A 27,353-nucleotide genomic window follows, 5' to 3' on the forward strand; every position below is an offset into this window, starting at 1 on the left:
AGCCCTCCCAAGTGCATCACTATTAGATGTGCAAGGTCATCCACTGGGCCGGATCTGGCCCCCGGGCCATATGTTTGACACCCCTGATCCAGATTGAAGCACAGCACTACAGGTAAGAGGAAAATTTTTGATTTGGGGCTGAACTGTCCCTTTCTGAGTATAAGCAATGACAAGCATAATGACTTACACAAGTGTTTGTATGAAGAATCTCTCATTGTACTTTTTATTGGTGTGTCCTCTGTTTTTAAAACCACACTACGACCTTATGATTGGTCTACTACTGCATTGGGTAACTGTCAACAATGTTGGTCTTTAAAATACATTCAGATACTGTATATTTGACTGTACAACTGATTTCCATTGGTACATTACACTTCTTGGGACAGTTTCTTTCACATTGTGTGAACTCCACGTTTGTTACGTGGAGGCTTATGATTACAACGGGACTCTGAAAAATGTCCATATGTCCATATCTGCTGTGTTGAGTTACAGAGAAATCCAGCTGTGGTAACGTGAAAACAAAAAGGTGCCAGTTAATTTTTTTTTTTTTTTTTAAATCATATGTGAGTCCCTCTTGGAAACCATAGCACAGAGGCACACAGGCTTCGGTACTCTTAAGACAAGACGACAAACATTAAAGATGCATTATGAAGTGTGATAGTTGTGACCCCCGTTACTCAACCAATAGTTAGTTTAGAAAGGTAAATCCACCCTTTTACTATCACTTTATTCCCATCATCTTGAGATATTCAAGCCACATTTTCAGGCTTGGAAAATGAATATTCGAGGCCATTCAAAAGTATCTACTTAGACTATCGGCACATCTTCCAAGTTTACTCTCGAGCGCCAAATCATGACACTGTGGGAGGACTGTCAACTGCATATTTTCACATAGAAGTGCAACCCTGCCTCCAAACTTTTAATTTTTGACTAACATAATACACAAAAACACTGCTGCCTTATTTGCTGTATGAACTTGTTTAATAACTGATTAATTTTCCATCTTAAATCACTAATCATGGCAAAATATCCCTACACTCTCAACAGCATCAAGTAGTATTCTTCCAGTCCCAGTTACAATTAGTCTGGATCCGTCCCCTCGACACCAGAATCAAGGAAACCCTCGACACTTTCCTGAGTTCAGCTGTATAGTACATAAATAAGAGCATCCATCAAGGCTCAAAAACAGCAGAAAGGATATTCAGCTTTCCACCTGAGGTGTGGTAGACGACCAAAAGAGAGGAAAACAAACTCCAGCTTTAAAGCACCATGTTAAGTAAAGCCTAAAAGAGGAAGAGAAGAGTTAAGAACAATGACCAATGTTGACAGTTTCAATTTGTGATCTACCTTACAATCTTTATTTTGAGTGTAGAAATTCTTAAACCATGAACCAATAGGAATATGTGATCACTTCAGGGTGGATTTCCCCTTTAAACACTGCACGATGGTTCACTTAACTGTGCTGTTTATTTTTTAGATGTATGTGAGCATCTGTACACATGAATCCATTTATTTTTCTCTAGATGTTTTCGAGTGTCTTTAAGTTCTTCAGATGACATACGAGATGCTTTCTTAAATACAATGTAAAAGTTGTGAAACTGATTTTAAAAAAATGTAACACACACAAAGTCTCAGGGAGACTAAGAACAATGTAATTTTGAATTTTGAAGGCAAGAAAGGAGGATGTAATATTTTGGAGGGATTTGCACATTGTTCCACTGATGTCTCGGAGTCTCTTGGTTCTCGTCAACGAATGGCTATCAGTCCGACATCGATGAGTTTCTGAATCTTCTGAGCGATGACTGGATTCTTTAAGTGGCTGAGGATCAAACGGGAAAAAAGAAAACATTAACTTCTTCATGCTGAGAGACAGAAAGTGAGACAATTAATTTGGTAAACGTACTCGCTTAAGTAGAAGCACAATTGGACAGAAAATGTGAAAAATGGACTCTATACTTTTTGTTTCGTTAGAGCTTATTATTTTTCAATTAGTTAATAATTTATTATTTTAATTCTGTTGTAACTGACATGTTAATGTCACAAAAATGGTTTAAGTGGGTTAACAAAAGATTTAAGTTAAAACAAAAGATTTAAGTGAAAAAATAAATAAACAAACTTACTCGCTGAGCGCCTGAGGGTCCTTCTGCATTTGCTCGAGGATCATGCGCATGGCTGGGTCACTCATTATCTGCTGCACCTCGGGATCAGCCATGGCCCTTTTCTTCACTTCCTCTGGACTGTCGTTCCTCATGGTCTGACTGATCATACAGCGCTGCATGCCCTCTGTGGCTTCCTGAATGTGGAGAAAGCAAATTATTAAAAAAAAAAAAAAACTGAAATGCTTTGAAATCCAGAACGTGAAAAATAAGGCGACAAATATCAATATTTTTGATTTGCGTGGTCACAAAACAAACTCTTTTAAATTAGTCTGTTGAGTTGTGGGTTCCATTGCTTGATATTTACTTCCTTTTTGTTTTCTGACTCTGTGTATTTCTTTGTGTTTTATTTATGCTGCTGCCTGTCCTAACAGGGTCTCCCATGAAAGAGATTCTGAATCTCAAAGGGGCTCTCCTGGTTAAATAAAGGATAAATAGAAATTCAAAAACAAACAAATAAACAGGCCTTAACGAGGATTTGGATATGAGTGTTATCCTGTAATTCAAGATATTTCATTTCAAACACACAATTTGGGCTCTATGTGTCATGATGGCCTCGCTTGATACCCCTCATCAGCTCTTGGTTCTATTTTTGTTTTTAGATGCTTCGTATTGTTATAGATCAGAGGACTAATTTTGTTACAAAGTTGTATAATTGCCTAGAGTTGGTTCATGTTCTCACAGCAGCATTTACAAGCGGACCAGATAAAATGCCTTGCGCGAGAAAGCTGCTCTTGATTGGTCAGATTTTCCACGTGGGAAAAATCCAGGAGTAAATAAAACGTTTAAGAAGAATACACTTGAAAGATAAATGTGACACTTTCTAATGTCACAATGGAGGGACAACTACGCAGGTTGATTTTAGCGCTGCTCATCGTGGACTATATTGCTGTCATTGTTCATTTTAGTCAAACCATACAGTTTGAAAACGAGGCGCGGCTCCAACTAGAAAACAATGTTTTGATGCATTGGATGTGCTGAATGTGCATATTAAGGCAGTACAGGAGGAGGTGCACATTAATAATCCTCCAGGACTGTAACATGCTCATGTTTAACCCAAACAATGTGTCATGTGACTGCAGTTGGTTCAGATCCAGGTCGGAACACGTTCTCACCACAAATGAACTGCACCATAGTTCATTTGTAACCGGACCAAGACCACCTCTTCAAGGTCTTGGTCTGGTTGTTTTGGTGCACACCTGAGTGTGATTGCTGTGTTCACTCCTGCCCAAACAAACCGCACTTAGGGGGCAAAGGAACTTGAGTTCGATTGAACCGAACCAAACAGGGCAGGTGTGAAAGCACCCTAACAAATATGGCTTCGATTTGTATGCCTCACAGCACTCCATTTATTGCTCAAAAACTACAATACCCAAGAGGTGGAGCTTCTACCAGCAGGGTGCGCACAGGTGTGTTCCATACTGCCAATGTTTAGCATGAGATTGTTTTTGTTTGTTTTTTTGTTTTGTTTTTTTAACCTACCTGTCCACTGTTGAATGATGTATGGTCTAATGAAGGTCTGTGAAACAGGATTAAGTGTGCAGAAATCTCCTCTATCACTCTAAACTGTGTAGTGGCCTGTGAAATACCTTTGAGGAAGAGTCGAGCTCCAGAGCCTTCTGATATGCATCCATAGCTTTTGAATAGTCTTTCATGGCCTCCAAGGCAGCTCCTTTACGTGTGTAGCCTTTTACTGTGGACAGATGTGTTTCCGATGTTTAATCAGATGGACTTAATCTACACCTTAACAGTTACAAGTGCAAAACACTCGTTCATTAAAGTTCTTGAAGCAAAATGTGAATTAAATGCTAATAAATACAAAGTTTCCCACTTACTGAAGGAGGGCTCGAGTGTGATGCACTCTTCACAATCCTGAGAAAAAAGATTATTACAAGGTCATACTAAGGAGCAAAAAAAATTGGAGGCAGGTTAGAATCTCTAACTGACTGACAAACATGATTGGTAAGCAATCACTGTACCTTCAGAGCGAGCTGAAACTCCAACAGCTTTGTGTAGCAGGCAGCTCTGTTACTGAAGAGTTTGGCATCATTGGGGTTTCTCTTGATGGCCTCAGAGTAGTGTTTCATGGCTAAGGGGTAGTCTCCTGTGATGCGGAGAAGACAAGTTTATCTTTAGACAAGTTCTTACAAGAAGAATCAAATAACAACCAACAAGCACCACAACTATTACACACCTTTCTGGAAGGCGTCGTTGCCCTTGTTCTTCTCTTCCAGGGCTAAGTCAGGGTTGATGTAGGCTAGCTTCTCCTGCTCCTTCAATATTTTCTCTGCCTGGAGAGCCAATTACAGTTTCAAGTTATAAGTGAAGACCCCGCCTATGTTTTCATGTCGGTCTAGCACCACTTTTTTTTTTTTTTTTTTTTAAAAGTCAACTGAAAACATATAAATTCTGGATTTACTGTCTGAGGAAGAATCATAAAGCTCCGCTCAGTGGGAAATCAGTATGCACTGCACCTGTTGACACTTCTTCAAGACATCAGGAGTACGATGCTCTGTCAAGCTCTTATTGAAATACTGAACTGCTTCTTTGTATTTATCCTGCTTGAAGTATGAGTTCCCGATCCTAGCCAAGGCCCTGTACAAAGAGAAGGAGGACACAGAAGAAGATAAACATGTTATTACGTCCGAATTCAGCCATCTGACATTCCTGTTCAAAAACCAACGAGTGAGGATTGGGGAGTTCTTTAGTTAAGCAGAGGACAGTTCAGTAATACGAATTCAACAAAAAAACCAACATTAAGAGCAACAGTCACACAACAAACTTTGTGCTCTTCAACAAAATACTCCAGTAAACAGACACATAATTTGCGTCCTAATTCAACAGCACTGTCTCTTCTTTGGCCAGCTGTAGTGGCAAGTAATACAGCAACAGTGCCACCTAATGGTTGTTGTATAACAGTTTTTCTGGTCTCATACTGGTTAGCTGCATGTCGTTTCCCATCCAGACTACAAAGTAAATAAATAAATGAATAAATATATTCCAGCAAGACCCAAAAAATACCAGCCCTGCCCTCTAGGTTGAGGGGCAGTGTGGGTAGATAAAAAAAAGACAAATACTTTTCACACTTCTTCCAGAACTCACTTAGCAATTTGTCTGTAGTCTTCCCGGTTCTCTCTGCCAACATCAATGGCCTTCTCACAGAGCTCTCGGCACTTGTCATAATCTCCCTTCTCGAAGTACACAGCTGTAGAAATAACAAAAAGGAGAACATATTTTACTTTCAAAGTCCAACACAGCTTTTTTTAACAGATGTTTCGCCTGTTTGTATCGGATGCGAGTCTATTATCAGTAATTTAAAACCCTGTTTCCACTGAGCAGTACGGTACAGTTCAGTACGCTTTTTTCGTTTCCACTGTGAAAAATTGTGGATGGTACCGATGGAACTGTTCCGTACCGTCCCCATTTTTGGTCCCCCCTCTGTTGGGGTACCTAGCACACAGATCTGGTACCAAAAGGTGGAGCTGTGAACACTGCAGGCAATAGCGAATCGTCATTCTTGCTAAGGGCTGAGTTGTGGCTGGTTTAAGGCTCATGTAACCACTGTTCATACTGTGGAAAGTTTTACATATATAAGTAGACTGTAGCTATAAATTGAAATAATTTTTTGCTACCTCTTGCAGCAGCTGTAATAATAATTTAATAATTTAATTCACTGGGCTGGCTGCCAGCAACTTTTACAATGGAATTTTAACTCGTAATGTTACTCAATGCATGAGGTGACAACGTGACGATGAGAACTTTGACCGTTCCATTAATTTTTATTGTCTCTGTTGGATGACAGACACTTTTAGTAATGGTAGATCTTTTATGCATATTAATTTCGACTGGGTTATGTGAACTGCATATATTCTAATCCTTACTTGGAGAAAAGAAAGTGTTGCAGACCACCGTTCCTGTGGGCAACGGCAACACTAAACCCATGAACTTGCCTGAGTAGGACTAAATGCACAAACCCGCTATTTTCAACTATCCCATGGAGAGAGACTCTCACTGCAGCCTGTTCTACTTTGTTCTGAAAATGTCGGTTTGCAGACTTGTTCTGTGGACTATAAACGAGGTGCAGACTTCCCTCTGTGTCACCGGTAATGAGGAAACACAGTGAGTGCTGGATGGAGCAGTGAGTGACAACAATGCTGCCCACATTTAAGGGTACTGTTTGTGGTGGAAACACTAGGGTCTAGGTACCATGTCTGAAGGGTTACCTTTGGTTTCAAAGGTACCATACTGAAAGTGTTTGGTGGAAACAGGGCTTATAATGCATAAAGTTTGTGGTTTGCACGTCAGGTGGTTAATTAACATGTATTTTTAGCATCCCATGCATCTTTTGTGTGTGTTTATTTTTTCATTTTAAACCCGCTATTGATGCTACTACATTTGACAACCCATTTGCTGATCGCTTTCTGCAAAACCCCCTAAGCTTTAGATCTAAATGTGTTGCTGGCAATTACATTTTTTTTCCTCCAAGCTGAGGACTTGTGATGGTCAGCCAAGTGGCAGAACACCAACCAATCACAAAGTCTGATTTAGGAGATTTTTTCCAGCCCAAAACTTCTCTCAGTGGACAGCCCAGATTAATTCTATACATGAGACACATGATACACTTCTATATCATGTGTCTATGTGTCAGTCTGCTCAAATGAGTGAGGCTGGCATTTGTTTTCCAGCATATAAGAATATGTACCTGCTTGATTAGATAAATAGGTCATGTTGGTAGGGTCGTGTTTGATTGCTTCGTTATAATGTTTCAGCGCCGTGTCAAAGTCCTTATTTTTGTACGCAGCATTCCCGAGTTCCTTTTCCTTCAAGGCCTGAGAAAAGAAAAAAATGAAATCAGAGGATTAAAAGTAGCTCAGAATAAGGCTTCATCAGAAAATGTCTTAAAACTCATTAAAAGTAAAAAGTATGATGAACAAGTCAATCATATTTGTTTTTTTTTGTTTTTTTTACCTTTCTCTTGTTCTCTGGAAGGTCTTCCTCTTTGGGAGGTGGTGGCTGAGTCTCTTTGGGTTTGGGGGGAGGAGGTGGAGTGGGCTCCTCGTCTTCTTCCATCTCAGAGAGGTTCAGTCCCAGCAGCACAGAGAGGGTGGTCATCACTCTGGGGTCCTGCAGCTTCCTGCAAAACAGTCAGGCAAAGAAATGCATCTCTAATACCACAAGATTCAGGGATACTGCATGTTTCCAGATTAACTTCTGTTTCATTACAGATCCAATAGTTTAGATTTTGGTCACTTTTCAGTATTACACATTCTAATGACTATGAATCATAATATCAGGAGAATGCAGAATGACAGTGGGCCTAGAAATACTGTGTAATCTTTTACTGCAATTCTACCCAAAAAAAAATCATCTTTTTGTTTTTGGAGTCCTGCCTCAAGACATAATCCGTTTGCCTTAAATCAGAGAATGTTGGCACATAGGAGAAGTTTGTCTTCAGGGCCTTTCTCTATTCTAATCAATTTGTTTTAACCCAAACCACCATGTTTTTCTTTACTTTAACCAAGAAATCCCTTTCTGACAGAAAGCCCTGAAGAGAAAACTTCTCCCTACAGCAGAATGTTGTTAAAACTGACACATTTTTGAAAGTGTACATACGTGCCAAGCTCTGATGGCTTGTTCCTGAGCTGCTCCAGCAGTTCTCTGTAGCTGGGATCTGACAGTAGCTCACGGGTCCGAGGGTCACTCTCCAGCTTCTGATACAAGTTGGGCATGGCGAAGGGGTTCATCATTGTTTTTTCTGTTAAAGCAAAAATCGGTGATTATTAATGTGATACATACGGTCACACAGAAGCACTCAGGATACCAACTAGAGGTGAAACAATGATTCCAGAAACTTGATTCACTTGATACTAAAAATGGCTAATGAAAATTATTTGCATTGAAGCTTTGATTAATCCTTAGAACTACATACAGTGCACTATTTCTTCACATGGATAATTATTACTGTGACACAATGCGCTTACACTGTGGACATGAGTGTTCATATCTCAATATTTACAGGCTGACTGGTGATACACGATATATATCTCGGTATTTTCTATGAAATGGGCTGCACGTTTTCAGCTGCAAATCAAAGCCACATTTGAGATGTCACAAGCACTTTTATAAAAACAGACTGAGATCAAAATAAAATGCAAAGACAGGGATTTTTTCCCAGTTTGAAAATACGCAGCTGCACAACATGTAAATGACACATGATATAAAATAAAAATCAGGGCTGTAGGTTAACCTTTTGCACACAGCACTGGAGCTACAGAGGTTTAAAGGTTTGCAGCAAAGGCCACAAAACTATAACACAACTATTAAAGTATCAAGTCGGCCTAAATCCGTCTGATCTGAAATAATCATCAATATCTGTGACAGGAGTTACAAAGTCATTAACCATCCGTTGGCCTTTCAAATGAATATAGTGCTGGAAAATGATTTAATTGTTTTTATTTATTTAGGCTATTAATCCTTTTTATGCACACAGCATCAACAGAGAAGCCAAGGGAGGGAAGGCGCAAGAGACACTATGTCCATGTTATATACATCTGGCGCTGTCTCCAGGTCACACAAGACTACAACTACCAAGAAGAACGGCGACCTGCCATGATCCACCTCACACACACACTAGCAGCACTGCGCTGTACTGCACATGTGCTACTGCAGTAATTTCATTCATCTCACAGACTGATTTAGCTTAGCAGGTGCAACATTTAGCCCGATATCATGCTGTGGACTAATTAACAGACAGATTAAACAGAGTAGCAGCTCTGTGTCTCTTTGAGTGTAGATGGAGAACTTGTGAGCAAGTGAGTGGGGCAGAGCTCTGTGGAGAGTGTGAGAGTGGAGAGATGCACACTGGTATGTGTTATGTAATGCAACTTGACCCTACATCGACATAAGCGGTGTTGTCAAAATGTATATCTTGCATGAAATTATATTGATATATCGCACAGTCGTTTGTCACCCAGCCCTACATCAACATTACCCTGCTCATCTGGGACCCCAACCAGAGAGAGGATGAGTGGGGAGCCCCAAGCAGCACGTAGTTTTCCTTAAACAAACATTTTCTGTAGCAAAACTTTTTGTTGGCTAACTTGAAAACATTACCACAGAAAAAACAGAGCCACAGTCAATTTGTGAAAGCCTGAGCTTCACTCATGTTATTATCAAGAGTCACACATACCTACAGTACACTGCTCACAGCGATGCTTAAAATACCCCCAAAATCAAAACACCAGGTGGTGTAAGTAGCAACTGGAACCCAATCATTTTTTGCAATTTAAGCAATAAAAATGTTGATTTTTCTCAAAAATGAAATCAATTAATTGTTCATTCAAAACTTGTCTTGTATTCTTTGTATTTACTGCTGCTCTTTGATAAAGCAAAATTATTTCTTATCTGATAACCTGATTAACTGATGGATTATTCTGTAGAATACTCCGTCAATAAATAATCAAGAGCTGCATTCCTGATGCCAACACATCTTACACTAGTCTAGGATTAAATTTAGCAGAGTTTTCTCTCATCTGTAATCCCTACTACTTGTTTGTTGTCTGAATGAATCACAACACTCAAAACCCAAGTGGACTGCCCACTCTCCTTTTGAAAACTTGAACACTCACAATGTGATTTTACTTCAGTGATCCTGTCGGCAGTATTCTCTCAATCTTCCACCCACGTAGGAGGGAAAAGTGAGTCATTCGGTTTTTACATCATAATGCCACCTTTTCTGTAGGATAAAGTACATCACCACTTCAACAGTTTTTACCTGCAAGCCGAGCCTCGATGTTCTGTAAACCCTCCTTTAGCTGCTGATTACTTGGCTCTCGCCGGAGTCCCTCTTGGTAGGTTCCTTTGGCATCCTCCAATCGGCCAAGAAATTCCAATGCTGCAGCTTTGCGGGAGTAGCCCTGGTTGATTGAGAAAGTGAGAGATTTTAGATTGTCTTCGCAATTTTAATCCCTGCACAATTTATAAACTGAAAAATGACAGAACATTCTCACCTTGCCCCAGTCAGGCTTTATCTTGATGGTCTGACAGGCATCCTGGAGAGCATTCTCATAGTTGCCTTTCTTGGCGTAGGCAGCTGAGCGGTTACTGAACAGGACATGGTTTGAAGGGTCAAGGGCCAATGCTTCGGTGTAGCAACGTACAGCCTCATCAATGTTCCCTGCACTCAGCGCCTTGTTGCCCTGGTCTTTCAGTGCTGAAACCTACAGGTCAGGAGGATATAATCAAACAAAACATTATAGGACGAATTCACAATACTACAGCTCTCCTGCTCCACGTTCTCTATCACTCGATCCATCTAAAGAGAAGACAGCTGTTGCAGCTGCTGCTGGCAGAGCTGAAAAAAGAAACACTCAGCTGTTCATGTCAGACAGGTGCTTCAGTGGTGCTGACAGATAATGTATTTTTCGTGAATGTACATTGAGGATCCTCCAGGTGCAAACTACTCTAAATATAAAGACGCATTCACACTGGTGCTATTTGGTCCACTTGAAACCCACGTCTGCTTCCACGGATAGTTTAGTTCGTTTGGAGTGGTGTAAACACTCGTTCGAACTCTGGTGTAGACCAAATGATGAACTCTGGTCCGCTTGAAAACTGGAGGTCTTGGTTCACTTGCAAGTGAAAACTGGTGCGGTTTGCCTAAAGTGGGAAATGCAAACGGACTATCCGGCAAACCAAAGAGAGGAAGTGACGTAAAGCACAGTGCATTTTGGGGAGAATAAAACAAAGTCAATAGCGCGAACTGGGAGAAGCAGAGGTTAAAAAAAGAAAAAGTTGAACAATGTCTCGTGGGCAGACGTGGAATAGTGAGGAGGTGCAAGCGCGTACCCCAAGACTGCTTAACTTCGGTGTTGCTCCATTGTTTTTGTGGTGACCAAGCCGACTGAAGGGGATGGATTTCAGTTTTCAGTCATGGCCAATTGATGAGCCGGGTTTTCTCCTTTCTCATGCTTTTTTTCTTCCTGGTCAGTGGTCGTTTTGGGCAATACAGCCCCCAAACGAGCAGCTCTTGTAACTGCATGACATTGTCCAGGCGGTTTGGTCCGCTTTAAAAAGTGCAGTGTGAAAGTGAACCGAAGGTGTGAAATTTTTCGGCATTCCCCGCCCAATTGAACCGAGTCCCTGCTGGACTATCCCAGTGTGAATGCGCCCACAGATTACCCAGGGGTTAGCTTGTTGCCTCAGAGCAGGAAGGTTTAAATCCACCAAAGACGACCCCACTTTTTAAAATGTCAGTTTCAGAAAATAAGCACTGTCTCTGCTCAGACCATCACATCATTAGTTGCTTAGGGTAATTTAAACTGAGAGACAGTCTGTCTAGAAACGTTCGTTTATTGTTACTGCTGATGCGCTTAAACAGAAATAGACATAGAGTTAAAAACAACAACAAAGCTGAACAGGCGACAATGCAATGGTGCATCAAAGGGTGCTGGAATTAATATGGAATTATTAATGTAACTGTTAAACAGGTCGCTTTACATAAATGAGGTAGCTGGAACTGTCAGTATATACAGCATGCTTATTTTCGTATTGTCAGTGATAAATTATAAATATAATTTACAGGTACAGTGATGTACAGTGGTTGTTGGTGTTACAGGGTAATTGATTGATTGTCTCTTGGATGCGTGCATCTTATGGTCTGGCACTTTGTCACTCCCTTTTTATAAAACCCTGACGATACTAGTGCACATGAGGGCAGAGTCCCCACACACTGAGAATGGATCACAAATGATGATTGAGAGGGATTACTTCAGCATTAGTCAAAACATTGTGTTTTAGGAAATTCCTGCATAGTATATCTTTAAGAGCTTTTCAGGGTGTTTTGGCTAACAGTGTTATGGAAGATCTCGGAGCGTTTTGGTTTCCTGTAATCAAGGTGTCTATAGATATGAGACAGATGTAATGTTTTTAAGGCCTTTAGAATATTTTTTATCTGTATGTAATAGTTGTTTTTTGGGGAAAATGATCTTTTTCTTATTAAAGCATTGCTACCAAGTATAAGAGCAAGTAGTACGCTGTATATGGCGTCCTGTCCAGAGTAAGTATTATGTACGAATAAGGTTATTATAGTGAGTTGGGTTAATCTACATTCAGGGAACAGGTAAGCTCAATTCTATTTTCTGTTTTTCCTCATAAAGCCCAATATCACAAATCACAATCTGACTCAGAGGGCCTTACATCATACAACATCCCTCTGTCATTAGACCCTCACAGCAGCTAAGGAAAAAATTGTAAAAACCTCAGGAAGAGCAACTGAGGAGGGATGCCTCTTCCAGGACAGACAGACGTGCAATAGATGTCGTGTGTACAGAACAGATCAACATAATACATTTACAGTGATCCATGACAAAATGATACATAAGGAGAGACAGTAACAGAGAGAGATGCAGAGCAAATATGTAATAATAGAATTATAATAGTATTATGGTAGCATATATGTTGTAAGTAAATATTATTTTATCCTCCTGAGACCCTGCATCCTCACATCAGGACATTTCATTTTGGGTTTCCTGCCCATTATACTTAATTCTGCTTAACTTAAAGTTATAGTTGGTAATCCTGTTCAGAAACACTTTTTGTTATACTGGGTAAAATGGTCCTTCCATCTTGAGAGTAGTCAATACATAATGTGTTCAGAAAAAGGAATGAACATAATCAGACCTCTGTGGCAGCTACAGGCCTGTAAAAACTCTGACCAATCCCTGCCATTCGGTGTGAATGGAAAGAACCAATCAGATGCCTTCATGTCTCGTATTGCCTGAGCCCCACTCTGTCCCTCCCTCCCTCCTCCCTGCGCGCACTCATCACATGTCACCCTTGCCGGAAATATTCAGCACACTCCTCAGCAGAAATACTGAGTAAGCAGGAGTTTGCTGCACAATGGCAGAGAAAATGCAGCCAAAAGTACCACTTCCAGTGTTATTTGTAACGGCTCGCCCCACTAAACAGGCTGAGAAAGGAAAGTTAGAGGCAGAAAAGGCTTTGGATAAAGTAAGAGGACAAACCAGACATCAACAGCAGTCCAGCTTTTGAACAGTGGAGACAACTGAGGGAGCTGAAGGGCCTGAAAAGTGATGCAGAAGTTGCTGTCTTTCTGTTGGACAGGTAATTATTTGTTTGCTTTGGGGGGATTTGTTATTTTACTCGGCTCTCCTCTGCTCTGCTGACAGCAGGATGCGCTTTCAGGCATGTCTGGGCTCGTGGCTTTGGATGGAGCACTGACGGGAGGGGGAGCAGGGGGTGGAGCTTAGAGGAGGTGCCGCTTTCAAATCTTGCTAGCTCTCCAACATTACCAACTATAGCTTTAAACCCGTTGTCCTCATTTGCGGACACTTTTCTGCTCAGTCCCGACACAAAAGTGGACAAGCTACAAAACCTGATCAAATTTTATGTCTGTAGTTTGATATGGCACACAAATTATCAATTAAAGTAATAGTAACAAGCTAAAATGCTGCCAATTAGGAAGTACTCGTTTGAGGACACAGGGATGTTATTATTGTACTATCCCAGCATTTCATACAGGCCAATCATGTGTGACAGACTGTCCCTACAGACAAAAAGGACATTTGTAGACCGAAGTATGAAGCTGGGAAAATTTACAGTTACAAAACAAACAAATCACAAGACTTTTAGATATGTTGCACCTGAACAGTGACCTCTAACCCATGCAGTTACAACACATTAAATAGTTGGTGCATAGTTTGTAATTTTTTTTTTGCACAACAATGTTTAGGTATTGGAATTAATATGTTTTTACATCTGGAACCTCCCGTTTACAACAGGCTTGAGATGCGCCCTCCTTAAGGAATATGATCCTTGTTTGATTCGGCGGTGGGAACCTCTTGTGACCGCATGCCATTGCTGACGTCGACCCCAGCAGGATTCGAACCCCAGACCTTCCGCATGGAAGACGAGTGCTCTAAGCACTACAAATGTTTAGGTTTTGGAATAAACAGTTTAATAATTTATTACACGCTTGTGACTGTTAAAAATAAACCCATTGTCCCCATATGAGGACATCCACCCAACCAGAAATTACTTCCTGTTCAAAAGGCAATGCTTTGTTTCTTTTATACTTATCACGTCCTACATTCCCATATAATTTGGAGAAATGGAAAATGCATACCAAACAACAGCTGGGGCCTCAGGAGGATATGATAGCATATGTATGTGACAATAATAGTCATATGTGTATAATAATAGTGGAAGTATGACTAGTAATAATAGCAGTGGTAGTGGGCATCAGTCAGGACCATGACATTAAGTTAAAGTATAAAGTAAAAAGACAGTATTAGGCACAGTGTTAGGTTGATTTGTACTTTGTACTTTATTTGATATAATGTTTGTTGCAATCTAGACCTCACGAATTAATTTAATAGTATTCAATGACTTTTAAGGCCTCATATGTATAAAATTTCAATTTATTTGGCTTTTTACGGACTAGCAGACGTCCTGGTGATGTTTAGAGGTGTTACCAGACAAGTAATGATGCCTTATAAGCTCGTGCATGTACCTGTGATTACTTTTACACAGTGGTATTGTCTCAAGATGAAGGAATATACAATGATACTTGAAGTGCCCGGTTTCAGAAGTGTGCAAGAGGACGGCAATTGACGACAAAATGCTGCTGTAGCCATGACAGCGGCGCCGTGTGCATCTAGAATGATCTTCCGGTGTGAGTGCATGGGACTTAGGACAACGCCGAAGCCTTTCCAAAAATACTCCCGCAGCATGTGCTACTGACAGACTGCCGCAGTTTAGCTGTCGGTCTCCTGACACAACACTTTAACGCAGGGATTCACTTACTGGCTTAATTGTGGCTTTCATTTGCCCGTCACCCCCCAGTAATGATAGCGCTCACATTGTGTACCCATGTTAGCTGTGACACAGTGATGTGCTAACTTGCCGGTCATTTGCTAGCAGTTAGCAAGCTGTTTTGTTATACTGAGGCATGGACAGGGGCTACACAAACAGCCAAACCAGACTGAGATACATTCAGTGATGAAGCAGTAGTGGCAAATGTAAAGTCATAGCCGTTAGCTCAACTATTAGCTAACCTTGCCGTGTGCTATCATAAATTAGCCACAGCCGCACATTAAGTTTGCACTATTTTGATACAGTTTAGCTACGTAGTATAGCAGCGTTGTTAAAATACCTTGTGTTGGCTGTAACAACCTCAAGCCCAATCAGACAACATCAGCCAAACAGCTACAACACATTACTACCGGATTGACGCTAAGCTAACAAGCTAGCTAGCTGTCTGGTATTAGCAAATAGTAAAGTCCCAGTGTTAAGAGCGTGCTAACTTCGCTGACCTCCAGATTATTCTCGAAAAGAGACTCAAAATTAAACTAACTCATCGGTAGTTTTAAACAGGTAGGTTTAATATTAATAATAATAATTATTTTAATGATGAAAATGGTTGCAGGACACTCACTTTCTCCATGGTGCAAGCATGAGGTTCCTTCCAGAAACTACTGCGGACTAGCGCCTCCCCCTGAACAACATGCAGGTTGCCAGTTTGGGTTGTCGGAAAGCCGTACTCAACGTTCAGGTTATCGTTTTACCCGGCCCGGTGGGACAATAAATAGCCCGGTGACTGAAACTTCCAGAACATGACGGAAAATATATATTACACAAGATTGTGTTACATGCTCTCCAAACTATGCAGAGCTGACTATGAGACAGATGAGGTAGTTCAAGATCATAGCCGGATTCAATATGCAGGGGATAGTCTACAAATACACAGTGATGGAATGTAACTAAGTACATTTATTTATTTAAGTACTGTATTTAGAATTTGAGGTACTTGTAGTTTACTTTTGTATTTCCATTTTCTGCTGCTTTATAGTCCCCACTATCTCAGAGGGAACTATTGTACTTTTTACTCCACTACATTTATTTGATAACTTTAGTCATCAGCTACTTTACATATTCAAAAATACAAAACATAAATCAACAAATGAATGGTAATCAGAATCAGAATCAGCTTTATTCGCCAAGTACGTATGTACATACAAGGAATTTGACTCCGGTGGACTTCCTTTCAATGTACCAGAATTGACATAAGTACTCAAAATTTAGTCAAGAGTTGGAATATACAGAAATATGCAGTATACAAAAAATATAATAAAAAATATATACAATATACAAGGATACAAGTGTTTTTTGTCCTGCCACTCTGTGACTGTTAGGAGTTCATGTATTAGATTAAACCACCCAGCAGCATATAAACAATTTAAATGTGCTCCACCTTTATCAGCTGTAGCTTTAAAATGATGAGCACATTAAATGCATCAATAATTATAATCCTTTAAAATAATAAACATTATCTTGATAGCACGATAAGTACTATTACATGTGGTGCTTTAAGTAGCCTGTATTTTGATTATAAAACTCTACTTTTGTTACTTAAGTAAGATTTTGAATGCAGGACTTTAACTTGTAAAATTATATATATATATATATATATATATATATATGTACTGTATATGTACTTTATTAATCCCAAAGGGGGAAATTCAGTCTTTTCACTCTGTTGTCATATACATACACAGGCCCGAAATACACACACACACATGCACAAACAGGACCTTTTTACATACATTAAATGGAGAGATGTCAGAGTGAAGGGGCTGCCCATGTACAGGCGCGGTTGGGGGGGCTTGGTGCCTTGCTCAAGGGCACATTGGCAGTGCCCAGAAGGTGAACTGGCACCTCTCCAGCCACTAGTCCACACTCGATATTTTGGTCCGGGCAGGGACTTGAACCAGCGACCCTCCAGTTCCCAAGCCAAGTCCCTATGGACTGAGTTACTTTCACTTATTGTAGAATATCTGGGTGCTTTGTCCACTGCTGCAAGTAGAGCAATATCAAAAGAGCCAGGGGTGCAGTATCACACGAAACAAAAAAATATAAAAGATACACTTACTGAGTGTCTTGATTTACTTAATGTTGGTCTAATTAGAAAATCGTTTCCCATATTGCTCAACATCCTTTAAGAAACCAATAAAATATATATTTTTTATTGCTAAATTTACATTCATGGATAAAACATGTTGCCAACATCATTATCAAATCTGTTATAACAAATATTTGTCTTATTTTCTTTGGTTTTTGATGGAATCAAACACCATAACTTCCCATAATAATGTTAAGTATTTAAAGACATGATCAATGACAGATCTGCAAAGGTTCATATTTCTGTCTTTTTTTAATTCTGCATGTAGTAATTAGCAGGGTAATATGGCACAGGCCTATGGAAAAGAAACAGCATCTCTTTGAAACAGTACATGTGGCTCTCATTGTTGGAAATAAGAGGGCAAATATCAACAACTTAGCATCAAAACGATCATATTCAGGTAATCATTAAGTCTTTCAGGCTTTATCTGAGAGTTGGTAGGGTGTAAACACAGATACTCTCTGAGTAAAACCATGTATGGGCTTTTATAGAAACGTATTTGGTTATATGATGTCATTAATAGATTATTTGCAATCATTATATAACATTGTATGATATTTAATTTTCATCATATGATGTACAGGTACAGGCGGCCAGTGAGGATTACAACCAGGTGTCCCCTTTTTTTTTCTTAAACAATATGTTTGTTAGAAATGCTCTTTATACGTGTGTACATAACCTACATATGTAACAAGAAACAAATGGTGCCTGGTCGACTAAAGCACACACTGTGGCACAAACAAACACAAAGAAACAACCTCTCAGACATAAAACCTTATTTTGTACATACATATGTCCTAAAGGTCTATTTGAATTTAAATTCCATCATTATCTTCACAAAAACTGAGCTCAAGTTATCCATACTGCAAGGATTCTATTACGGAATACTGATTCTTCCTCTTCAACATCATTTCACATACACAGTAAATTGTCCCTAAAGCCTTTCAAACATACCCTCTGTGCGTTCCAGTACCCATACTACCATACTATATAGTATGCCAGAAAAAGATTTAGTATATCCCAATACATGCTATGTCAAATGCAGTGTGCCAGAAATACCAGGATGTTCTACTATATCAGGTAGGAATATTAATTGTTTAATTTTAGAAAATAATAACAAATATAACCAACAGCAAAGGCCATAAGTATTAAAAAACAATGAAAGAGAAAGGTATAGCCTCTGAAATTTTGCTATTGTGAATATAATATGTTAGAATCTACAGTGTATGCAGTCATAACTTATGGCGCGCTCGATGAACAGCATTTTGTTTTATCTCCATGGTAACAGATATATCAGTAAGTGGGTCAAAGTTCAGGACGTATTGTTATGAGGAAGTAGTACGTCCTGATTGGGTAAGGGTAACTGCAGTACCTACTAAAAGTAAAAGGAAAAAGTATGCAATTCGTAATGCACCTCCTGTTTCCCTTTTCATACGTGCATTACTTTTTCTTAAAAAAAAAAAAGTTATTTGCATTTGTCTAATCCAATTTGTCTGTTAGTCTTCTTCCAAAACATTGCAATCTGTTTTTTTGGAGTGCAGAAGACAAAGCTATCATTATTTGTTTTAGCATACTTAATGTCTTTTGGGTATAGCCCTAAAATAAAATAAATATCCAGGTTTGAACCGGGAAAGCTTGGGCTGTGAGGGATCAATGCTAACCACTGCACCACCGTGCTGCCATGGACATATACAGTACTGGAAAATTAATAAATGGGTTTCATTTACTGAAGGTCGTAGGATTTGCGGTTCAGGGGACCAAATGTAGGTTTCTGTTACTCTGACTTCACCAGCACCGACTCACAGTGTGCTATACATCTGTACAATTTCTTTGTACAGTAATAGCATGGTCTACTTTTAAAAGACACTGCACAAACAAAACCCGTAAAGATGTCATATTTTTATTACATCAGAACATAAGTGGTGTTGCAGCAATCATGACTCAGTAACTGAATAATTTGTTTTGGACTCCAGAGCAGAAATGAAAGAGATTCAGAGGATTCAGGTAGCAGCTGTTTTGTTTCTCACCTGGAATAAAGTCTAATCACTTATACAAAATGTTTGCTGAAGCATAGCTTCTCAGAGGCAAACGGTTTAGTGGAGACCACCCTGAATAGACCGTTCATACTGCTGTTGCCATGGATTCGCCGACAGAGGAAACGCAAGACAGAGACTCCATGTGTGTTAGGATCAAAGACTGGTCTACGGACTCTCAGAGAGGATGTCACACAGACGTGCTGAGGCTGAGATTTAGCCTTGGGCTCTGTGCAAAACGAAGGGCAGAGCTGGTAGGTGTGTTGCCTTTGCCCTTGTCTCTCCTTATTGACTCTCCAACAAGATGTCTCCATCTCTCTCTGTTTACTTTCATTCATCTCCTGAAACACCATGAGAAGTCAAGTGAGGGCTAAGTGTGAGCAGAGCATTGCAGCCATACCACGACTGTAACAAATGAGAAGAACATGTGAATGTCTCCTTTACAGGGTTCCAGTTGTGTGATAAGGATCTAGGTGCAGATTGTGTTTTCCTGTGGCGAGAGGGATCCTATAAGGGATGAGAAAGAAAGGCTGACACTTGTGTCAAGAGCTGAAATTGGAAGTCTCAGATGCCCTACTGTCTGCCAGTAGTGTATGGTAGTTAGGATGGGCCCCAGTGCACGTTGTTATGATGGGCCCTAGTGCAAGATTCTGCATCTAAACTAGCTACGACTTGACACTGGACAACATCAACATATACAGTATATTACCCAGCAACCATCAGTGCAAATCTGTAAATGAAAAAAATAAATAAATAAATAAAAAAAATAAGAAAGTACTCATACAATTAAATATTTTTTGTAGTTGATTTGGTTTTATAGTTTATGTAAAGCAAATACATAATTTCATTGTGGAATAGACTGCTACTGACCCCTCCTTTCTAAATCTAACCTGAGTTCTTCTTTGAACATGGGTGTATTTCAGAATGAGTTACAAGCGCCTGTTCTCTGGCCAACATGCTGTTGGAGGGGCTGCTCTCTGTATGGGCACCCTCGTCCCATGGGCCCCAGTGTAACTGCTTTGTCTGCGCTCATGATATTTACATCTCTGTCTGCTCTCTATCTATCTCATTCTGCCTACTTCACTTGGTTATATAAGGTATTTCATATGCCTCTTTCATTATCATATATGGATGGTAAGGCTTCAAGTATTGTGATCTTGATAAAAATTTTCTATGTGCAAAGTGAAACTTAGCGTCCTCGGACAAATCACCGTATTTTCCTTAGATTTTCACGAACATTCTTCAAAGACACGCTGAATAATTTAACCTTGTTATTGACAGTTCCGGTAAAACAACTAGTTGGCTGTGTGTGGTTAGTTATTTTTTGCTCCTTGCGAGCAAGAGGAGGAATGGTTAATCACTAGTTACACATAACAGTCTAAAGAGTGACCAGTTAAGTTAAATAACGTTGATCTGAGACCTGGCCAGTCAACTGCTCAGTTAAAGTCTAACCTCACTGTAATGAAAGGCGCAAGATTAAGGTCCTATATCAATAAAACTATTCTTATTTACTAAAGAATATGGTTTTTCATTATTAGGATGTTTATAACTTTGAGTGCTGGCCAAATACTTCCTGCTTACGTCAGGGGACCTCAACGTTTTTCAGGCCAAAGACCCCTTAGCTGAAACAGAGACGGAGCAGGGACCCCCTACTAAATATATAGTATAAAACTGCATTGCATATTAAACCTGGCAGATGACGGTTATCAGGCAGAAAGCCATACCAACCTTGGGCTGCAGTCTTGACCTCTATGGAAATAGATTTGTCTCAATATTATTTGTGTGAACAGATCAACAATCGGTGTGTTAATGTGTAATCTGTAAATATGAAGAAACACCTTCCACAAATACAAGCACAAAAAAACTGTTTGGTATTGGCAGAGAAGATCTGGCTAATTTTTCATGGGCGTAACCCACTCACTCAGCTCTGCTGCTCATCCCACAAATGCATGTTCCTTACAAATGTGGCACCATTTAAAAGGGAAATAAACAGGCTTTCCAACAGTATAAGATATATTGCCAAGAAGCAATGTTACAACAAAGAAATAATCTACCAAACACAAATCTTCTTACTTTTTGTGCTTAGTTTATATTAATTATTGAAAAGGGGGGGAAAATGATCAAGCAATAAATTGAGACCTCCTTGGGGTCTCGGACCCCCTATTGAGGACCCAGTGATTACATTATATGCATATGATAATTGCTAACCTGATTTTTGGTCTTTCTCAGTCATCCCAAACAGAGTGGTATAAAGGTTGGGAGGGTGTGAAAACTAACATTGAAGTTATGTCATCAAATGATGGAGGTGATGCACACAATGAATATGCTTAATATGAGGCATCAGTAACATGTGCCTAAAATATTTTTCCATCACTCTAAAAAGGCACCACAGACAAAGGCTGTCATTTACCAAAAAAACATATTTCGACCAAAAGTATTTGAATGCAATCCGACTCTCGTTATGATCTCCGAGCTTGCTGTGGGGAACATGAAGGCAACATAGGTCACCAGTAACTTTTGGCGCGTGTCGCTTTCCAAGGTGCTGAACCGTTAGCTAAAGGACGTTTCGTTTTCCCCCAACAACAACAAAAAACTCAGAGTAAGTTATAAATTAATTTATAAAATTATAAAATATGCTGGACTAGTAAATGAAAAAATAGTTACAACTTTTAGCTGTACATTATAGCTGTAATGATTGCTAGGTAGCCTGTAGCTAGCTTGATAAGCTGTCTAAAATGTAACACTAGCTTTTTAGCTAACGTTAGCCAACTACTTTAGCTTAATGTTACAGTTGTTGCTAAACTAGCAAAACACCAAAACATAAGCTGGTTTAACCCACCACTTTCCCCCATATTTTAGAACCATTTAGTTGACCAGCACTTACCAGGACATCACTGTTAAGGTCTTTTCCTTTTTTGTCATTTCATTTGGTTTATGTCTTTCTGTAAGTTAGCTAATACCACCCGCTAACATTACTTGGATGAGCTGATCGTAATGAGGAGACAGGAAACCCAGCCAGCCAGGCCAACAGCAGGTTTGTTTTCACTTCATGATACTCATACCTGTATATTTATTCAACTCATATTAATAGTTTGCCAGGTTCAGTGATCAGTGTATTGTGATTTAGATTAAAAAAATAAAATAAAAGGGGGCTCTGCTTGCTCTACAGCGTATTTTTAGAATAGGATATATCTTTAATGTACACCAGGGATGGAAAATTGTCCTCGACTCACCAGACACAAGCGACAACAAAGTAAAAAGCAGACAGTCAGTAAAATAAACATACAAGGTCATTACAAAACACTTAACACATTAAATCAGCTTTAAAACTTACCAGTCACTTTGTTGATTTAAGGATATTGATGGCACTTGGGATGAAGGACTTCTTAAATACATTTTTAGTTGCCATATAATATTATTTAAATATCCTAAAATAGTGGTTCCAGTTTGCTTTTTGTGGTGCGGTACCATACCCAAAGAAAGAATCTATAGTAGCTACTTATAGTATTATGTCGGTAACAGTGCTGGAGAGTAACTAAGTACATTTACCCATGTATTTTACTGAAGTTCAATTTTGAGGTACCTGTGCTTTAGTTGAGCATTTCCATTTTGTGCCAATTTATATGAACACCACAGTACATCTTTTTGACTCCACTACATTTATTTGATAACTTTAGTTACGTTGCAGATTACTATTATTTATACAAAATATTATCACCTACAATAAACATGATGGACTATTGTAGGTGAAGCTACCTGGCACTAAATAAAGTAATTAAAATGAGCTCCACCCTCACAAGCTGCAACATTAAAGTGATGAACACATCGGCACTTATGAATTATATAATATATTTTATGCTGTAGTGGGCTTATTCTGCATAATGAATACTTTTACTTATGATACTTTAAGTCTATTTTGACACTACTACTTTTATACTATACTATACTATATACTTTCTAGTACCAAAGTATTTAACAGTGTGGTATTACTACTTTTACTTACCTAAAGTAAAGTATCTGAGTACTTCTACCACCTCTGGTTGGTAAATTTGTAGTATTGTTAAAGAGAATTTTTTTGTAGGGCTAATCGACTGAGCATTTGAATATTTTCAGATATATTTCCTCTGCTGTCTCCCATCAGGCTGCCTGTCTGTGCCGCTCTTTAACCAGAAGAAAAGAAACAGAATTCCTTTGACATCTGCTCCCTCTGAGAATGAATTCTTCTCCCACAGTGAATACACGGCAAGCACCAGCTCAGCTGCATCTCTCAGCACATCAGGTGAAGCAGCCAGTTAGGCTCCTGAAGCTTCTAGTGTAGTGCATTGTAGTCACTAGGTGGCAGCACACCCTAAGCAAAATATAAAGGCACTTTAAGTAGACAGTGATCTTAATTCTTCTATCTGACCCTCAGCACTTTCACTCTTACAGGGCATCTAACTACATTTTTTAAAATGCTCAAAATAACCATCTCCTGCTAAATCACACAACTGACACCTTTTAACATAAAACAGAACAACATTATAAAATGTCGTCCCATTGATTAAGAAACAAAGCTACAGACAGTGGAGGCCACCATAAGATTTTCCTTCCTTTCTTCAGGTACCTATGGGTGTTACCAGGCCTCTGGTCCCGTTTCTGGTGCTCCACAAAGCCACCAGTGGAACAGGCAGGGTATCCCTCAATCTACTCCACCCCAGCAGTATGGCAGCAACAGGCCTGCTCCTGGGCCTGCCCCTGCAATGAGAACCTATACACCTGTACCACATCCGTACAAAGCTGGAGGCACAAGGTACGTTTCATTGACTTTGTGACCATGAGTATGACGGTCAGTGGTGTGACCCATTTCTGACAGTACATTAAAAGTATACTGAGCAGGAATTGTCGGTTACCGTCTGTGAACAGTATCACCAGCGAAAGTGAAAGCCAACCCCGTACGGTCTGGCACCTGGACACTACCTTTTTACAAAGTCCTAACTTCACCTGCATGCTGTGCCCAGGAATGTTCCTAACAGCTAAAATTAAATTATAATTGAGGGGGATTACTTTGGCATGTATTATCGTGTGGTATAGAGAGAACTGGACCCAAAAGTGTTACTCAGACAGCTGTTCAGTTTAAAGTGGATTTATTTTCAATAAAGCAAGAAGGGGTGTCTTAGGTTGATCCAGGGCACTCGGGAGAAACAGGACAGGTAGGCTGAGCTGGGCCGGAAACAAGTTGGCAGACTGGAGTGGCTGGCAAACGGTGACCAGTGAGTGTGGATCTGAGGCACAGAGAAACAAGGTTCAGGCAAAACAAATCAAAGAGAAAAGCTGACACATACATAGTATACCTTTAACAACAAAAAATGCTGAAAAATCACAAATCACCCACAAGCCTTTTGTGTGTGTGTGTGTGTGTGTGTGTGTGTGTGTGTGTGTGTGTTTTGTTTTTGCATGTTTATGTACTCAAATAATGAACTGTAACATAATGAAAGTTTACCATCCAGACACAGTTGGAAAAGATTACAGAAATATGGACACCACAGTTTTGTGTCTTGCTGCAGCAGCGAGCAAACAAGTTGTCAGTTTGAGCCATGATTTTACTGTAACATAATTTGCTCATGACCAAAGAGAGAGCACCTGGCTAGCACAGACAACGCATAAAAACATAGACCAAAGATAATAAAATGTTTAAATATCAAAGGTTTAAAAAGTCGGTGTGACATGTGACAGGTATTTTAATTTTAGATCACAGCATGTGAAAATATATATATATTTATTTTCAGCTCTAAGATGGGACAGCCCAGCAGCTCAGTGAGACAACAGGATTTCAGCCCCGGTGTTAACTCCAGACAGAGCAACTATCAAGCCCCACACATCAGGGAGAGTGCACAAAACAAGGCAACACCACATACTGGGTTCTCTCAGATGGGACAGCAGTCATCTTACAGGCCCCCCAATCCCACACAGAGACCTGCGCCCGCTCCTGTCCCACCACCCAGCAGGCCCTCTGCTTGTGCAGCACAGCCACAAAGCAACTCCTGGAACTTTACTAACAGCTTTGGGCCACAGAGATCCCCGTTTCAAGGAAACAGAAGCACAAATAAATGTCAGACTGTGCGACAAACTCAGGTAGAAAAATAAGTGGAAAATATCTAATAATGTACAAAGATTTCAAAATGTGCCATTAATGTTTCATGGTATAGTTGTGATCACTGCATTATTTGTATTTGTGCTTAGCAGGGCACACTTCCAGAAAAGCCAGCCATGGAAAACTCACTAAGGATCCTGACCGCAGTTATTGATGGCATGAGACACTGGAGTCAGTTTAAGGACAAAGTCCCGTACTTATTTGAGATATTTGGTCAGTGGATTGGAACTTGCTGTTGTCTCTGATGGTCACTGTATTTTTAAACACCATCAAAGTGACAGGCTGTGCTCTTCCCTCAGCTACTCTCGACTCTGCAGTCACTCTGGGTTGTCACGGAGCCAAGAACTTCCTCATGAGAGACGGTAGAGAGGTTGTTCAGTGCGTCTTCTATGAAAATGTGAGTTGCAAAATAAGTAACTAGGCTACTTCAACAACCCCTTCAAACATACAAAATGTAATTTTCTGCCGCCAGGGGTCTCTCAATCAAACCAGTAACAAAAGATGGAACAATGCTGTCATTGCAGTCAGTTTCTCCTGGTTAGATTTCCTTCAGTGTTCATTGTTCAGGAGGTTTTTACCGGAAGCTCAAGTATCTGCAGAGGTCTCTTCATCTCCAAAACAAACAGATCAGTTGATTTAAACTGGTACAAACACTGAATAAACAGTTTCACATTTTAAAAAATCAGTGTTACTCCATTGCTGTCAGGCTTATCGCAGAGAGGCTGCTCGCCCAGCTCCAGCCAATGTGTGCTCACCTTTTTTCTCTGAACATTTACGATCCAGACGTTCAGGAGGTTTTTACTGGGAACTGAATTATCCACAGAGGTCTCTCCCTCCCCCAAACAAACAGATCCAGGGATTTAAACTGGTAAAAACACTGAATAAAGCAGTTTCATGTTAAAAAACAGTGTTCCTCCGATGCTGTTTGGCACAGCAGGGGCTGGAGCCCAGTTGCCACTAAAGTTCGTTCAGCTTGTTTCTCTAATAACTCCAGATCCAGATGTCTGATAACTAAAATCATCCATTTGGTTAAAACATACAGTTAAAATGACCTAGATCTAAAATGTTTATCCTAAACATGTGGCTTCAAACTGGATAAATAATCAATTCATGACAGCTTCTGGCAGACAACAACCTTGACGCATGCACAAAAGGGACCAAGGGCGACCAAATGACACGGACCATGCCCTTGATTAAAATTACAGATTTCTCTGGTTTTGAATGTTGTTGGAAATGTTTGGGATAACATTAAGTACACAGCTTACTAAACTATAAAACATAGGTTTTGTTGTTTTTAGACGTTTAATGCAGAAAAGTTTCATATTGTACCTGTAAAGTTTTCTGGGACCAGGAAACATAACCTGCCCCTGACACCCTGACAATCTGACTGGACTTAATCTTCATTTCTGCCTCTTGTCTCACAGGAGCAGGAGCTGCCCCGTCTCATCCGTGGTCAAGTTCACCGCTGTGTGGGAAACTATGACCGCAGCAGAGATGTCCTGATGTGTGTATCTGTCAGACCCGGCCTGCCGTCAGAGCTGAGGAACGCACAGGAGGCTGTCAAAGCCTGCGATGCAGAAATGAGGGCGCTGGTCAAATCACTCAGTGAAGTCTGACCATGAGGTACCTTCAGATGAATCAGACAAAAAGTATACCAGTATTTGATGTGGGTACATGAAAACCAAGCTTAGTGCTATATAGTGATAGATAACTCTTGTTATGGGTAGAAGTTCAAGTAGTTTTAATAAGTATGTTTAAGGTATAACCTACTGGCAGTGTTGCCATTAGTTTGTTATGTGCGCTAGCACTGAAATTTAACAGTTAAATTCACATGCATGTTCTGGTGTAGCTGTGTTTGTATTTATTTGTGAAACACATATATAAAGAGTCATTTCATTTAACCAAAACTTTGAGGGAAAGTACAGCCTCTCTTTTTTTGTATGTTCTGAAATATTTTTTTATTACAAAGAAAATTCACAGAACAGCAAACATTGTTTCGAGGTTAATTCAGGTAAAGCAAACACGATGAGGTAATATCTCAAAATATATCTTTG

The 27,353-nt window shown here is 39.8% G+C and overlaps 2 protein-coding genes across 2 annotated transcripts; one reads left to right on the forward strand and one right to left on the reverse strand.

Moving 5' to 3' along the window:
* Positions 1 to 962: 962 nt before the first annotated feature.
* On the reverse strand, positions 963 to 15,718 carry stip1 (stress-induced phosphoprotein 1). The gene is made up of 14 exons (XM_033651115.2): positions 15,613 to 15,718; positions 10,166 to 10,375; positions 9,931 to 10,072; positions 7,770 to 7,911; positions 7,125 to 7,290; positions 6,859 to 6,985; positions 5,259 to 5,361; positions 4,631 to 4,751; positions 4,351 to 4,447; positions 4,136 to 4,260; positions 3,992 to 4,028; positions 3,746 to 3,849; positions 2,121 to 2,293; positions 963 to 1,819 (listed from the first exon to the last, which is right to left on the reverse strand). Exons 1-14 carry the CDS (start codon positions 15,619 to 15,621, stop codon positions 1,747 to 1,749), a joined length of 1,629 nt encoding a protein of 542 aa, XP_033507006.1. The 5' UTR covers positions 15,622 to 15,718; the 3' UTR covers positions 963 to 1,746.
* A 6,445-nt stretch (positions 15,719 to 22,163) lies between these two features.
* Positions 22,164 to 27,042, forward strand: spata22 (spermatogenesis associated 22). The gene is made up of 7 exons (XM_033634616.2): positions 22,164 to 22,203; positions 23,311 to 23,448; positions 23,769 to 23,958; positions 24,935 to 25,280; positions 25,392 to 25,512; positions 25,599 to 25,696; positions 26,724 to 27,042. Exons 1-7 carry the CDS (start codon positions 22,164 to 22,166, stop codon positions 26,913 to 26,915), a joined length of 1,125 nt encoding a protein of 374 aa, XP_033490507.1. The 3' UTR covers positions 26,916 to 27,042.
* The last annotated feature ends 311 nt before the right edge of the window (positions 27,043 to 27,353 follow it).

This window comes from Epinephelus lanceolatus, chromosome 11 (genome assembly GCF_041903045.1).
Source record: "Epinephelus lanceolatus isolate andai-2023 chromosome 11, ASM4190304v1, whole genome shotgun sequence".
Classification (NCBI taxonomy): domain Eukaryota; kingdom Metazoa; phylum Chordata; class Actinopteri; order Perciformes; family Serranidae; genus Epinephelus; species Epinephelus lanceolatus.

Excerpts from the sequence above, each read along its gene's own strand:
- stip1 (XM_033651115.2), bottom strand. Across the intron at positions 4,029-4,135 it reads AGTTTCAGCTCGCTCTGAAG|GATTGTGAAGAGTGCATCAC; the intron begins GTACAGTGATTG and ends CTTTTTTCTCAG. Across the intron at positions 3,850-3,991 it reads CACACTCGAGCCCTCCTTCA|TAAAAGGCTACACACGTAAA; the intron begins GTAAGTGGGAAA and ends ATCTGTCCACAG.
- spata22 (XM_033634616.2), top strand. The coding sequence starts at position 22,164 with ATGAGGAGACAGGAAACCCAGCCAGCCAGGCCAACAGCAG. Across the intron at positions 23,959-24,934 it reads TACAAAGCTGGAGGCACAAG|CTCTAAGATGGGACAGCCCA; the intron begins GTACGTTTCATT and ends ATTTATTTTCAG. Across the intron at positions 25,697-26,723 it reads AGTGCGTCTTCTATGAAAAT|GAGCAGGAGCTGCCCCGTCT; the intron begins GTGAGTTGCAAA and ends CTTGTCTCACAG.